Source organism: Mesocricetus auratus, unplaced genomic scaffold (assembly GCF_017639785.1).
Source record: "Mesocricetus auratus isolate SY011 unplaced genomic scaffold, BCM_Maur_2.0 Super-Scaffold_100691, whole genome shotgun sequence".
NCBI lineage: Eukaryota > Metazoa > Chordata > Mammalia > Rodentia > Cricetidae > Mesocricetus > Mesocricetus auratus.
The window spans coordinates 42,350,265-42,364,705 of record NW_024429267.1 but is presented as its reverse complement, the minus strand read 5'-3'; the positions used below and the strand labels follow the sequence as shown (position 1 = coordinate 42,364,705).

Genomic DNA, 14,441 nt, shown 5'->3' with positions numbered 1-14,441 from the left:
TGGGGTGAGTTCTAGGGGATGTATGTATGTATTTATTTATTTGCTTGTTTGTTTATTTATTTATTTATTCGGGTCTTCTCTTTATTGCTGATTTCCAGTTCTCTGGCATGGTCACTCAAATGCATCTATACACCTGCCCTTTAGGTTTTTTTTTTGGAGGAGTAGGAGGGTGCTGTCCCCTGATCAGTCATGGGTTCTACAATTCTCTCTGCTCTTAGCTATCTTATCTTCTCTTGTATTTTTTCTTTTGTTTTTTTTTTTTTGTCTCTCCTGTTAGATTTTTATAATGATAAAAGAACATACAAACACACACACTAAGACTTCTTGAGAACTAATCATGTGTGGTCAAAAACAAAAATCATTCCCTTTCTGTGAGACAAACGGAAAATAGAACCAACTGCTACTGAACTTGGTGTGCCAGGCTCTATGGTCCCTCTTTTATTTGGACACATAGATACTCCTAGTCATCAAGGACCATCACCACTCATGAATGGACTTCAATGTTAAAATGCATGCAAAAACTCAAATAAACAAAAGACATGATATATCTTCAGAGTTGTTGCCATTAAATGTAACCCAGACCACATCTTGTCTATCTAGGTTTATTAGTAAAATAAATTTGCTATTCATACTTAACAATAGTCATAAAAAGAATAAAGTGATTGATGGTTGTTTGTTCAATGTCTTATGGAACTTTCATGAATATGCCAAGCATAATGGTAAATAAATACAAAATTAATATTTCAAAATAGGGGGCTGGAGAGATAGCTCATCAGTTAAGAATATTTATTGCTCTTACAGAGGACCCAAGTTTGATTCTCAGCACCCATATCTGGTGATTCACAACCATGTGGAACACCAGCTCAAGGAGGCCTGATGCCTCCTAAGGCTCCCACACTCGTGTACACACACTCATACACACTCACATACTATATACACAATCAGAAAAAGTTTTAAAACAACTATTTCACAAGTAACTGTATTTTTTAATTATCTACTTACAAATAGTTCCCCAAGCTATGGATGTAGCTCAGTGATAGGTGATTGCCTAACATGTACCAGACTCGGGGTTCAGTCTGTAGCAGGGGAAAAAATAATAACCCAAATATCTTGGATACTTTACATTCTCAACGTTATAATAAGTTAAATTAATTTGTTCCTGGCCTTCTCATTCCCAAATAAGCTAAAATAACAAAGCATTAATCACCGGACATTAGTTTAAACAGATCTCCCCTTGTCTTCTGAAGACCTCAGAACACTTGCATTGACATATTTACTACCCTGAACTAGAGCTGACATATTTACTACCTTGAACTAGAACCACTAGAAAAAAAGCAGAAAGTATAAACTAAACATGCCCTTTGCTTCTTTTTTTTTTTTTTTTGAGATAAAAATTCCACATGAAAGCTCTTCTCCAACCCCAGAGGAAAATTACACTTCTCATCAAGGGTGGAAAATTGAGACTAATGGATTTTTTTAAATGTAATTCTGAGGCCTGGATGAAAATTTAGAGAGGGAAGAGTAAATTTCGAGGGCACTGCTTCCCCTGACCATGTCACCTAGAATTTTAAATTAGATGTGCAGTTTGCTTTATACTCCTATTGTAGCACCAGACAAGTTATTTTCTTAGAAAGCCTGGTGGCTGGACTGTCACCCATGTGGCTGAGCACTGTGCTCAGATCTCAGCAAGGCATTGGAGGACAGACGGTTCAGGTGGGACGGCTATGGGACAGGAAGATAAGGCTGGCCCAGGCAGGAGCCAGGTGCTTACAGATGGGACCAGGGCAGCCGCAGTGGGCCAATGGGAGTCACCACTAACTCCTTTGGTTCCCATTATCCAGTCTTTGCCTCGTCAAACACCCTCCTAGACACATAGAGATTCAGGGTTCAAGTCTTCAACGCTGGCTTCAGTGAACTCCAGATGAATCTTATTACTGCCAAAGTTGCAGTCATAAAGACTGGAAGGCCTTTGTGGATGTCAGACTCTTCAGGCAACTCCGATGCTCAGCTCTGGGGGCTAGAAAAAGGCTCAGTGGGGAAAGTTCCTGACACCAAGCCTCACAGCCTAGTTGGATTCCCTGGGACCCACAAGGTAGAAGAGAGAATAAACTCTGGTAAAAGTCCTCTGACTTCTGAATTCTACATGTATGCTATGGTGTGCAGACATAGTTCTTTCCTCTGTCTCTGTGTCTTCCTCTCTCTCCCTTTCTCCTCCCCCCCTCTAAAAAGATAATAAAAAAGAAAATTTTTGTGTCTATATGGCCAGTGAAAATTGTGCATCCATTGACACTACCCTTCTCCTGCAGAGGCTAAAGACATACCCCAAGACCCTGTCTTTTTGCAGCCGGTGAGCCCTCTCGTATTCATGCTGACTGAGGACCCACTTATTCAGTGTTCCAGGCAGTTTTTCAGATCCCAGGTAACAGGCAGGCGAAGGACTTTATCTGCTAAAGTGTATCAGGGAGTCTGCCTGGGATACATCACAGGATCCTGGAAGAGGGGGTGGACAAAAGAGAATATACTCATGTAGGAGGAGAGCATCATAAATCAAAGAAAAGCATACAGTGTGTTGCATGATGAAAGGAAGTTCAAAGAAACCCAAAGGAGAGGGGTCAATGCACATGTGTCAGGAGGGTTTTGATGCGGCCATCGAAGGAAGAGCTGGAACCACCACTGCAAGACAGGAGTGACCCCTGAGCACATGGGATGGGGTGGGGGAGGCTTTCAAGTAAACAAATGGCTGTGCAAAGAAAAGCCCAGGGTGAGCAAATGTCGGGACCCCGGGAGGACAGCAGACGTCTAGCACAGCTGGTGCAGAGAGGAGAAAGCCCTGGACACCGACTTCAGAGTGGGGAAGGTGGCGGACGGTGCCTGCAGCCTCCAGCTCTCCCTGTGTGGAGGAGTGACACAGAAGACCGCTCTGGGTGTATCACCCAAGTAAAGGAGGACGGTCTCAAGCTGCCTCCCAGCAATCTTCCATCTGGCCCATCCTCACTCAGGCGCAGTGAGGTTCACTTGCCCAGGGCAAACCTACCGTATTTCGGGATGAAGAGAAGGTGGAGAAGAAACCTGACAACCACCCACACTCAAGCTGTGAGTGGATTTATCTTAAAAGGAGCGTGTAAACGCCATCATGAGGAAGACACGATGGAAAACGGAGAAAAATGTAGTAGGATCATAAATTGTGGGTGGATTAAGGGACAACTCTTCCCAGAATTGTGCTTATTTGGGAACCTGGGTGATTCTAACAGTCACTAGAACTGGTTTTGTTTCTCTTTGGTGTCCTGATGTCACCTGTATCTAAAGCTGATTGTAGAGTCCTCTGGCTGACTAGATACTAAGAGAAAAGCTAAATGCATATCCCCTTGGGTGTTACTAGTCACTGAACATTGGTTTCACAGGTTACTTGCCCAGATTCCTAGCCATCCTTCATGCTGGCCGCTGGTGTTTTGCTGTTTCTTAGCTTTTCTTCACTACTTAAGCCATGCTGGGTCGGCTGCCCAAGTTCATTCCTGGCCTGGGGCTCAGACTACAGCTCCTCTTTCAGGACTTTGGCGTGCTCTGAATGGCCTTCCTACCTTATCGTCACCCCTAACTCTGTGCACAAATAAGTCATGGTAATGCCAGGTACACACAAGCACGCATGCACCATGCACACACACACAGACACACACAGACACAGACACACACACACACACACACACACACACACACACACACACGGGGGGGCCCCATACACTTGTGGGAAAACAGACCATAAACAAATATGAAAGGAGTAAGCTAAGACTGTGAGTAGAAAAGAACAAATGAGGTGAGGGGTGACAAAGCCAGTTTAGGACAATTGCCAAGAGAGAACACTCGGCTTTTGAACAGGTCTCTGGAACATCTCAGTAAATCTTTCCAAACAGGAGCATGAGCCAAGGCTCGGGGGCCTGGGTATGCAAGTGTGTTGGGACAGAGGCCAGGAGAACATACTGGAATGGGCCAGGCAATGGAGATCAGAAGGTCTCAGGCTTCGACAAGCTCTGGTGAAACCCAGATAGCTGAAAGAAGGACTCTGGGGAAGCCAGCTACACATCTGTGAGTGTTGCAGCAGCCAACTGTTAGGCTGTGGCTCTATGTTTAGTTGGGAATGTAGCTGCAGAAACCCAGGCCAAAAGAAGGTGAAAAAAATACTTGTCAAGGACAAACAAGCCATAGGCTTATCCACTCCCAAATCCTTGGCACAGTGCTCTTTGCAGATGTCCACCACCTCCCGTTTATAAAATGGACAAACTAAGCAAGGAGACCTGGCTTGATGTAATTGTATGGTGTCCTTCATAGTAGACATTTTCATGGCTGTATTTCATTTGGTGACATAATTTATTTGCAATGTGCATTCTTCCCACCAGCCTGGTCCCTGAGCCGCATCAGTCCCAAATGAACATGCAGGACACTATATTAATTATAAAGCTGTTGGTCATTTGCTCTGGTTTCTTGATAGCTAGCTCTGACTTAATTATTAACCCATAACTGCTAATCTATTTCCACATGGTCTTCTCTTACCGAAGAAAGGGTCCAGACCTCTTACTTCTCTGGCATCCTACATGGTGACTGACTGTGTCTCTGTTTCCCAGCATCCTTCACCTCTCCTAGTCCCACCTATCTTGCTTCTCTATTGTCCAACAGTGCTTTATTTATCAACCAATAAGGCAAACATATACACAGAAGACTTCCCCCATCATTTATTTAAGAATGTCACAAGTTCAAACCCCTTAGGAAGCCTGGGATAATGTCTGTCTTTTTGAGCTTTCAAGAGACTGCCATTGTTGGGTTTATGAAGAAAAGTAGTTGTTGGCAAGCCTTGTGTTCATTAAAATACCAAGATTTGGGGGCTGGGGAGTTGGCTCAGTCAGTAAAGTGCCTGCTGTGTAAGCATGTGGACTTGTAAGAAGCCAGGCATGGTGGTGTATTGTCACGCTTATCTAATTAGTCTTTATCAATAAAAAGTTGAGAGTCATATCAGGTTGGAACCTGAATGATCAGAGAAGCAACAGCAAAGCAACTATCTCTTCCCTCCCTCCACCCAAAAGGACTGAGATCCTCTCTAAGCCCTGCCTTATTTCTTCCTGTCATACTGTCCTCGGTCCTCTAATACCACTATGATTAATTTTGGTCAGCTAGGAGCGCTCCACCCTCTGATTCCAAACAAACTGTTGTCAGAATGTGATCAAAATATTACACAACAGTGTATGGCTATAACCTTAGCTCTGGGGCAGGGGTGGGGGGTGGGGGTAGGATGGCGGGAATGGATCCCTGGAGCTCTCCCATCAGTCAATAGGTTCCATGAGAGACCCTGTCTTGGATAAGGTAGAGACTGATAAATGAAGACTCATGTGAGTACAATGTCACATTGGACCTGCCTGCTTGTCAGCCACTTTAGTTCTCATTGGGCAAATACAAGCATGCCTGTGGCAGCTGAGTTCAGCCCAGCTGGGTTGGTGTAGACTTACCTTAGGCAAGGCTTCTAAAACAGCTACAGGCTGGTGAGGAATCCGTTTTTCTCTAGCTGTTACATGCTGTCAATGTGGCAGAGGAACTTAACTGGCTACTTCCTGGGGAGCGCACAGCTGTCCCTTATATCCTGTTGGAAAATGACTGTGCCGGCTTTCAGTATGGAGCTCGCTCAAGGCCTCCCATCCTGCAGGCTTGAGGATCCTCCTCTTTTGCTACCAACCACCTGAAGAAATCTTGGAGGACCGTGATGACTTCTGGTGACTGCCTTGGGTGTGTGTATTGGGCGGGGGGAAGAGCATCCTAGAAATGGCTTGAAGTACACAAGCTTATTGTTAGTTCATTCTCCCACCATGCCTGGCATCCCTCACTCCTATTTTATAATGAAACTTTTTCACTTAAAAAAAAACCTTTTGTTAGCTGGGCATTGGTGGCACACACCTTTAATCCCAGCACTTGGGAGGCAGGCGGATCTCTGTGAGTTCGAAGCCAGCTTGGTCTACAGAGCGAGTTCCAGGACAGCCTCCAAAACAATACAGAGAAACCCTGTCTTGAACCCCACCCCAAAAAGCCAACTTTTGTTTCCTTTTGAAAATGTTTGCATTTATTTATTCTGTCTCTCTCTCTCTCTATATATATATATGTGTGTGTGTGTGTGTGTGTGTGTGTGTGTGTGTGTGTGTGTGTGTGTGTGTGTGTGTGTGTGTGTGTGTTTTGTGGGTTTGTATGGAATTCCCTCCTTCCATCACGTGGGTCCCAGTACTGAATTCAGGTGACCAGACTTGGCTGCAGGTACTTTTACCCACTGAGCCATCTTATTGGCCTTGTTCCTCTGTTCATTTTAATGTGATTTTTGTCTGAGTAAACTAAAGGTAAGGAAAAGACATGTGGGTCACATGGTGTGACCTGCCTGAGGGTCAGCAACAAGAAGACAATAAGTAAGGTTTCCACAGAGACAGAAAGTGCTTAAGAGATTCTAGATATATGAACCTTAGTTCAGACTGCTAAAAGACAAAATGAAACCAACAGAAGACAACCTGAGGTCAGACATGGTGGTATATGCTCATAATCCTGGGAGGCAGAGGCAGGAGGATTCCAAGTTCAAGGCCAGCTGTCCAAACAAACAAGTGATCCCTCTGACAGCTAAACCAAAACTTTAAAGAATTACTAGTAAGGCACACTTGGTCCTAGGGTTTGATGTGCTGCGAACAAGGAAACTGTAAAAGCACTTTCCTGTGTTTCCAGATTCAGCTGCTCTCAGCAGGACCTCCCCAGGAGGGAAAAAGTGACCACTGTGTCTGCACAGAAAGGAGTCAGGGAGCTGGGGGCCCAGAGGCACAGGCTGCAAAGGTCCACGTGGTACAGCTCTGAGCCCAGGCCTGCAGCAGACCCCTGCTTTCCCCACCCCTCCCACCCAAGAAGAAACTCAATCACAACAGACAGCATCTTTGGACACCCACAATAGCAAGCCATGAGCACACTTTCTGATGAAAAAGTTCATGATTTTTAGGGTTTGAAAATTAAAAAAAAAATCTTCCCAGTTATTTTTGCAGTGGTATTCACACTATATACAATGAGAAACAGAGATTTGGGAATATTTTATTCAACTCAAATATATTTTATTTTATTGAATATTTTATTCAACCCAAAATATAATTCAATATATGATCAATGAGCTATTTTAAATTATTTTCACTTGAGTTTTTAAAATCCAGTATGTATTTTACATTGTTTATTTGGATGCCAAATTTTGATTTAAAATATGTCTCTGTGTTGAGATTTCAAAACAGTCATACTAAATAAAGTAGATCCACACCCCCAAGCCTTTCCAGCTATACTTAACAGTTTTCCCAGCAATCAAACTGAAAATATGCATTTGAACGAAAAGTTTGGTTCCTCTACTGCACCAGTGACATTTTGGTATGGAGAATGGCAGTGGCCCACAAGTGCACTGCAGGGGCAGCTCTGACAGGACCAGCCTCAGGGGTGACTGACCAGACCAGCTCTCATGGAACTAAAGAGTGCCATGTGGCACAGACTGTTATTGGTCACACTTGTGAGCATTTTCTATGTAACTTAGGTGGGCTTGATTATACGGTCTCTTAACACGCTACATTTTCTTGTGGACTCTCACCAGAACTGCTTCCTGCTGGGTTAGGAAGAGGCTTTTCATGGACACTCTGAAAACCTCCAGTTATGTCTTTCTCTGAGGTGCTAAACTACCCCAGAACACTATCATAGGGGGACAACTACATATGTTTCAAGACAAGATAAAAGGGACCTGGGGTGTCTATTCACAAGGCTTAGTTTCTGGAAGTCAAGGGGAAGAGCTCTTCATGCTGATGATCCAGAAACAGCCCCAGTGCCACCTCGTCACAGGCCACACGGGTATAGGGCAAATGCTAAACCGTTAGACACTAGACCCAATGATGACAGTCATAGGATTTCCTAATTACCTCACATCTGTGTGATCCTTAACATTACAAAACTCAATAATCAAAACAGATGCTAAAATCTTTACCATGGGTGAAGAATTAGCCTTGTACTCAAACTACTGCAGAAATGGACGGCCTAAGTTTTGGAGCTGATTAAGAGCGTTCAAGCCTCTCCAGCCAGGAGATGGGGTAGGGCAGCCCCCCTCACATCCTGGCTGTCAATCGTCTAGCTTGGTCCCGAAGCTCCATTTTGGCAATTGCAGAGAGGTGGACTTCATCAGGTCCATCTGCTAAGCGCAGGGTGCGGATCATGGCATACCTGGAAGTGTGAGAGAGTGGGGGTCACAGAGTTATCCAACAACACCATACTGTCATGTTCATCCCATTCTGGGAAAAGGAAAGAGCACAAGGAACATGAAGACAGAAAGACAAGGACTTCTGAAGCAGCCATTTTAACAACCCCAGCTTAGGAAGATTCAAGATGGCTGCCCAGAGGCTTGGATAGCTCTGGACTATGGTAACTGACACTAGTGAGGGGAGCTTCTTGATTGTGACTAAGAAGTTTGGTGGCAGAGTCAGAGTGATACACTGTCTCTATAGACCATGAAGAATGGGGACATCGTGCAGTTCAGACAGAGGTGTAGACAGATGAGGGTGTAGGGTTCTTTCTGTGTGGTTACCCCAACAGTGGGAGCATTAACCTTTAGAGTGGGAGCAGTGATCCCAACTGGGTGATAGGAACTTCCTCAGGGGGAGTGCTACTAGTTCTGGTTCTTACCCTCAGCAGTGAGGACCAGGCCTGTACCCCGAGAGTCAGTGTCCCTGCCCTCAGCAGTGAGGACCAGGTGTGTGTACCCCGAGAGTCAGTGTCCCTGCCCTCAGCAGTGAGGACCAGGCATGTGTACCCCGAGAGTCAGTGTCCCTGCCCTCAGCAGTGAGGACCAGGCATGTGTACCCCGAGAGTCAGTGGTCCCTGCCCTCAGCAGTGAGGACCAGGCATGTGTACCCCGAGAGTCAGTGTCCCTGCCCTCAGCAGTGAGGACCAGGCCTGTACCCTGAGAGTCAGTGTCCCTGCCCTCAGCAGTGAGGACCAGGCCTGTACCCTGAGAGTCAGTGGTCCCTGCCCTCAGCAGTGAGGACCAGGCGTGTACCCCAAGAGTCAGTGGTCCCTGCCCTCAGCAGTGAGGACCAGGCGTGTACCCCAAGAGTCAGTGGTCCCTGGCCAGATGCTGCATGTGGGCAGGCAGGAACATCCACCCCGAGAGTCAGTGTCCCTGGCCAGATGTTGCATGTGGGTAGGCAGGAACATCCACACTCTTCTACTCGCACATCTGCTCCTACAACAGTGTGTGGGAACATAAGGCGCAGGGACGGGGCTTAGCAGAAAGCACGTAGGTGTGGTGGCGGGAGCTGTGATTTTCACGTGCCGAGGAGGGAACTGAACCCAAGGAAAGTTCCTCTCAGCTCTCTTTTGCACTACTCCATCCATCCAACAGAGGCATACAATGGGCGGGGAGTGAGTTCAGGGCTCTGGGATTCACTGAATGCATTTTTAGATAGAATACCTAGAGGCAAGGAAAAGAAGTTCAGAGGATATAAACTCCATTCAATAAAATAGTGAAGAGAAATAGGACCTCAGACAGACAGATCAGAAAGGGTCTTCACCATGGCAGATAGTTCTTAACTGCCAATGGTATAAGATAAAACAGGAATTGAAACTGCAGGAGAAAAGTACCCAGCCACATGGAAGGGTGTCCTTTTTAGACTAACCACAGACTTCTCAGCAGAAAACCTATGAGCCAGCTAGGAATGCATTCTAGTAGTGAAAGGAGGTAACTGCTAAACAAGATTACAGTAGCCAACAAAGCTAGCCTTTAGAATTAAAGGAGAGACACTTTCCAGAACAAGCAGAATCTGGGATTATAACCATCAGACAGCCTTACCGACCCAGTGTCAGGAAGTCCTACATCCAGAAGTGAAAGAAAGCACTGTTGGCGCCCAGAAGCCCTCAGTGCACTCCTCAGGCAAAGGTTAACAAAGCCCAGTTAAGAGCAGCTGATTCTTAGAGCTGAACCCCACAGCAACTCCCACGCCAATTACATAAAGGAAGTCTGTATTCTTTTCCTAAACAATTACTGTCAAGCATCTGTACATTAAAAAACTAACTTTATCTTTTGATTGACACTTATTTCAGTCTTTGTATTTTTAATGCCAATCCTTTCAAATATATTATTTTGAAAATTTTTGTGTATGATGTTTGTGTGTATGTGTGTGTAAGGGTGTGCTCGCACACACTATAGTTTTGGGGGCTATTCAATCACACTGTGAATTCCAAGTTAGCATTTGCGTTAATTAAATACAATTAACCTTGGGTCTGTCAGCAACCAGCTGACAGAAAGTAATGGAGCATCAGAGGGCATCTGGAAGAGAGAGAGAAGTAGCAGGGATGGGTTTTGAGTGGAGTGGTGCTTTTTTTCTCTTGGCAGAGTGGACGGACATGCTTTTTGGGAGATGCTAGCAAGGAGAGGTTAGCTGGTCGCTTCTCAACCTCTCTGAGCCAGCAGGTTTTCACCCCAGCCTTTGAATCCTACTTGAGTCTTATTTATAGAATAATTATAGAATATATAATGATAAAGATTTAGTTAAAGCTACCTTTAGTTGCGGCGACAGAGCCACTGCCTGTGGGAACAGAATTGCTGCTAGGCTGTGGCCTGAGCAGCAGATTGAGGCACAGCAACTGTGCTGAAGATAAAGCGACAGTATAGTGCCCGTGTGGAGACCACAGGACAGTCTCCCTCTTTGTTCACTGGCCTGCAACCTTCTATGATGCCCCTTGCCTCTGCTGCCCGGCTTGAAGTAGAAGCATCGAAACTACAGACAGATGCTACTCTACCCACATTTACCTGGGTTCTTGAAATCCAAACTTAGGCATTTTATCCGCCACATCATCTCCCCGGCACTCAGTGTAAACATTCTTAAGTGACATGTACTCACATGTTGGCTAGAGGGTAATCCTGGGAAACGCCTGCCCCTCCATGCACCTGGATGGCCCGGTCAGCTATTTTGCAGACGGTTTTTGGGGCAGCCACTTTGATCATTGCAATCTATATAAGCAAGATAGTAAAAGAATGTTCGTCTCTCAGAACATGCAAAGTGTGCCAGGATTTGATAGCATTGGTAATTCTCTGTGAAGTAAAACAAGGAAGCTTTCCCACAGCCAAGTCACCACTGAACAGGATCTGTGGTGGAGGCCAACAGAAGGCTGCGGCAACAGTGAGTGGCTATATTTCAGTCAGCAGCGACCTTCTGGAACGAGATCTTGCTTCCAGATCACATTTATTTCTAAGTTGCTTTGTTTCCAAAGGGATTTCAGGCAGCTTGTAAATCACACTCAGAGCATTTGTGCTCACACAAAGTCCAGTCTTTGCTCTGTTAATCAGGTTTTTTTTCCTTAGAAATTTTATGGCTTTTAAAATAAAATGAGTATGTCCTTACTCCAGATAAGCTGGGTACATGAGAAGACAGGGATGCTGTTAGTGGGACATTTACAATGTGGCAGAATCGTCCCGTATGGTCCATACCCATCATCTAGCCCAATGTCAAAGGCAGAGAGATACTGGACACTCCGGACACAGGGTTAGTGTGAATGGTGCAGTGGACACCATGGATTCCAGCTATGTAGACAGCCCACGCCTTTCCCACCCCTTACAGTCCCATCTTAACAGTTCTTAAGGCATTCTGCATCCTGAAAGTCATTCCTTTAGGCAGCCCAGCGAGAGGAAAGCCAGCAGGTGACAAGCATTCCCAGTCTTTAAGCCAAAGCCACATGGAAACGTCCTGTAATCTGAGTGTCATTAGGGGGCACAGACCCTGAAACAGCCAGTGGGAGAGGTGGGAGAGGTGGAGAAGACCCTGCTGCTGGCGCAGGGGTGGACTGGGTAGGTGGCTCACCTCCTTCCTGGCTGCAGCACTGCCCACGGTATCTATGCTGTGCGCTGCTTTCAGGGTCAGCAAGCGGATCTCCTCAATGGCTATGCGGCTTTTAGCGATCCAGTGAGCCACAACCTCCTGTAGGAGAGACAGGGAAGGATCAGTGGAGCCCTGTAGTTTGATAAACTTTTCTAGGCCGATGGTAGTGGCACAAGCCTTGCTGTATATAGTTTTGAGTCACAGGCTTGACTCTCTTGATAGACAGCAGTCTAGCTACAAACCCATGGAATACCAGTTAAAATGAGAAGATTGTAGAAGTGTTACTTGCTTAGAAAAATAATTTGTTTTGGGTGCTTTAAACTCTGTGCATGTGCGCGCGTATGTGCGTGTCTTGTGCTATGATCTCCAGGCTCAGGCTGTCAGGTATGGTGGCAGGTACCTATTTTGAATATCTTATGGTCTGATGCTAAGATGGCTAAACTGAGCATCTATCTTATTGCCACACTGCTCCTTGTGGCCCTTGTGGCTACTAATTACCGGTCCTCCTTGATATCACACATATGTGCAATGGAAGATCTGCGTCTAATCAAACTAGATCATTTCCAGCACAATTTCAGGATGATTCAGCAGTTCTTTACTGTGATGCTATTTAGTAAAAATGACCTTTCCCATGCTTGGAGAAGTGCCTCGTGCCTATAAACCCCAGCACTTGGAAAGTAGAAGCAGAAGAATCAGGAGTTCAAGGCCAGCTTGGGCTACATGAGACCTTGTCTCCAAAACAAAACAAAACATCCAGGCTGCAGAAAGGGCTTGGCGGTTAAGAGCACTGGCTGCTTCTCCAGAGGACCCAGGTTCAGTTCCCAGCACCCATGTGGCATCTTACAACTTTCTGTAACTCCAGTTCCAGGGGATCTGATGCCCTTTCTGGTACACATGCAAACAAAACATCCATACACACAATGAACAAATAGAACCCATCTCCTAAAAGAATAGGAAGATCTTGTGGGAACAGCTCTGAGAGTTTATTTAATGTGCAACATACAACAGTTTCATCCCTCAAATTTCCCGAGAGCAACAGCCTGCTGGTCTCACAGTCCTATACACCCAAACCCACCCGCCACAACAGGTCGTCTCTATAGCTTTGCCTTTTCCAGGGTGTGTAATGCTGTGTAGTGAGATCATCTAGCATGAGCTTGATGGAGAATGGCTGCCTTCATCTGGTGTCCAGCTGTTTATTAACTGTCAGTGATGCTTGTTACTAAGAATGACTCCATTCTGGGGATGAGCACAGTCTGTTTGTCCATTCATCTCCAGAGGGATATCAGAGCCATGCCTACTTCTGATTGATGGAGCTCCTGTAAACATTTCTAATTTATTTTTATTTTATGTGCATTGGTGTTTTGCCATTGGTGTCAGGTTCCTGGAAGTGGAGTTACAGATAGTTGTGAGCAGTCATATGGGTGCTGGGAATTGAACCTGCATCCTCTGGAAGAGCAGTCAGTGCTCTTAACCACTGAGCCATCTCTCTAGCACCTGTAAACATTTCTATACAGGTTTTGGGATGAGTATATGCTCTTCATTTTATAAAAAGCAAACACCAAAAGTGGAAATGTTTGCCACTGCCTAATATTTATAAGAAATAGTTGGCTTATGTGGTTGTACTAGGTAGTGTTTATATCCCTGAATATGATAGTCCTGGGTATTTCCCAAGCACTGGGTACTGTTAGCAATCTTTTAGTCAGAGATATAGCAGTGTGGTTCCAGCCTGCATTCTTCTAATGCTTGGCATTTTTGTCTTCCTTTGATGTATTTATTTGCTTTTGTAAGTGTTCGTGTCTTGAAGACATGTTCTTAAGGTATGACATAACAAAAATGGCAAAACAACGGGGGAAAAAGATGTGTCATACAAACATAATCAGATGACATGTAAAGCAAACTTTAGAGCAAACCTATGTGGGAAAGCAAAGGGACTAGAGTAGCTGGAACTTTTAAAGAGCGGAAGAGAGTCATTCTGACTTATTTTGAGACGGGTTGTATAAAAATGTGGAGAGCTGGGAAAGAAAGCCTCACAGAGTTCAACGTAACAGAAACCAGAGATGAACCTCCACCAACACGCCCGACTGACTTCTGCAGAGGCACACCAGCACTTAGATGAGGGAAGACACTCCAACAAGTGCCGGAGCAAATGAACAGACAGGAACAGGACTCGAAGGCCGTCTTCACATCATGACTGACTGCTCTGTGCTCCCGGACAAAGTGCAAGGCCTTGGGAAAACTGTCAGATAAAACCCCAGTACACGGAGGCCAAAGAAAAGACCTCAGACTGATGTCCAACCTGGGCCACGAACACAGTGGGACAAGTGAGAGTCACTGAAACCAAATACTTCTGCCCTGTTGAAGACCCCGTTAGAGGATGGGGAAAACACCAAAGGGGGACATGGTTGAAAACCATAGAGCTGATGATAAAGTACAGCACCTAGAATGTCAAACTAACTCAGCAGGAAACCATCCTGGCAGACAATGGGCATCAGACATGAGTCCAAAGGAATAATATGGCAAATGATGACAAGATGCCCCTATAAG

The 14,441-nt window shown here is 45.3% G+C and overlaps 1 protein-coding gene across 2 annotated transcripts in view; it reads right to left on the bottom strand.

The window, feature by feature from the left end:
* Positions 1–7,110: 7,110 nt before the first annotated feature.
* Positions 7,111–14,441, bottom strand: part of Acad11 (acyl-CoA dehydrogenase family member 11) — a 75,559-nt gene continuing 68,228 nt past the window's right edge. For both annotated transcript variants that reach the window (XM_005074830.4, XM_040740190.1), the window contains 3 exons: positions 11,880–11,996; positions 10,923–11,032; positions 7,111–8,247 (listed from right to left, as the gene is read on the bottom strand). In XM_005074830.4, coding sequence (XP_005074887.1) covers positions 8,133–8,247; positions 10,923–11,032; positions 11,880–11,996 — 342 coding nt within the window. In that variant the 3' untranslated portion in view covers positions 7,111–8,132. The remainder of the gene's footprint in view (positions 8,248–10,922; positions 11,033–11,879; positions 11,997–14,441) is intronic.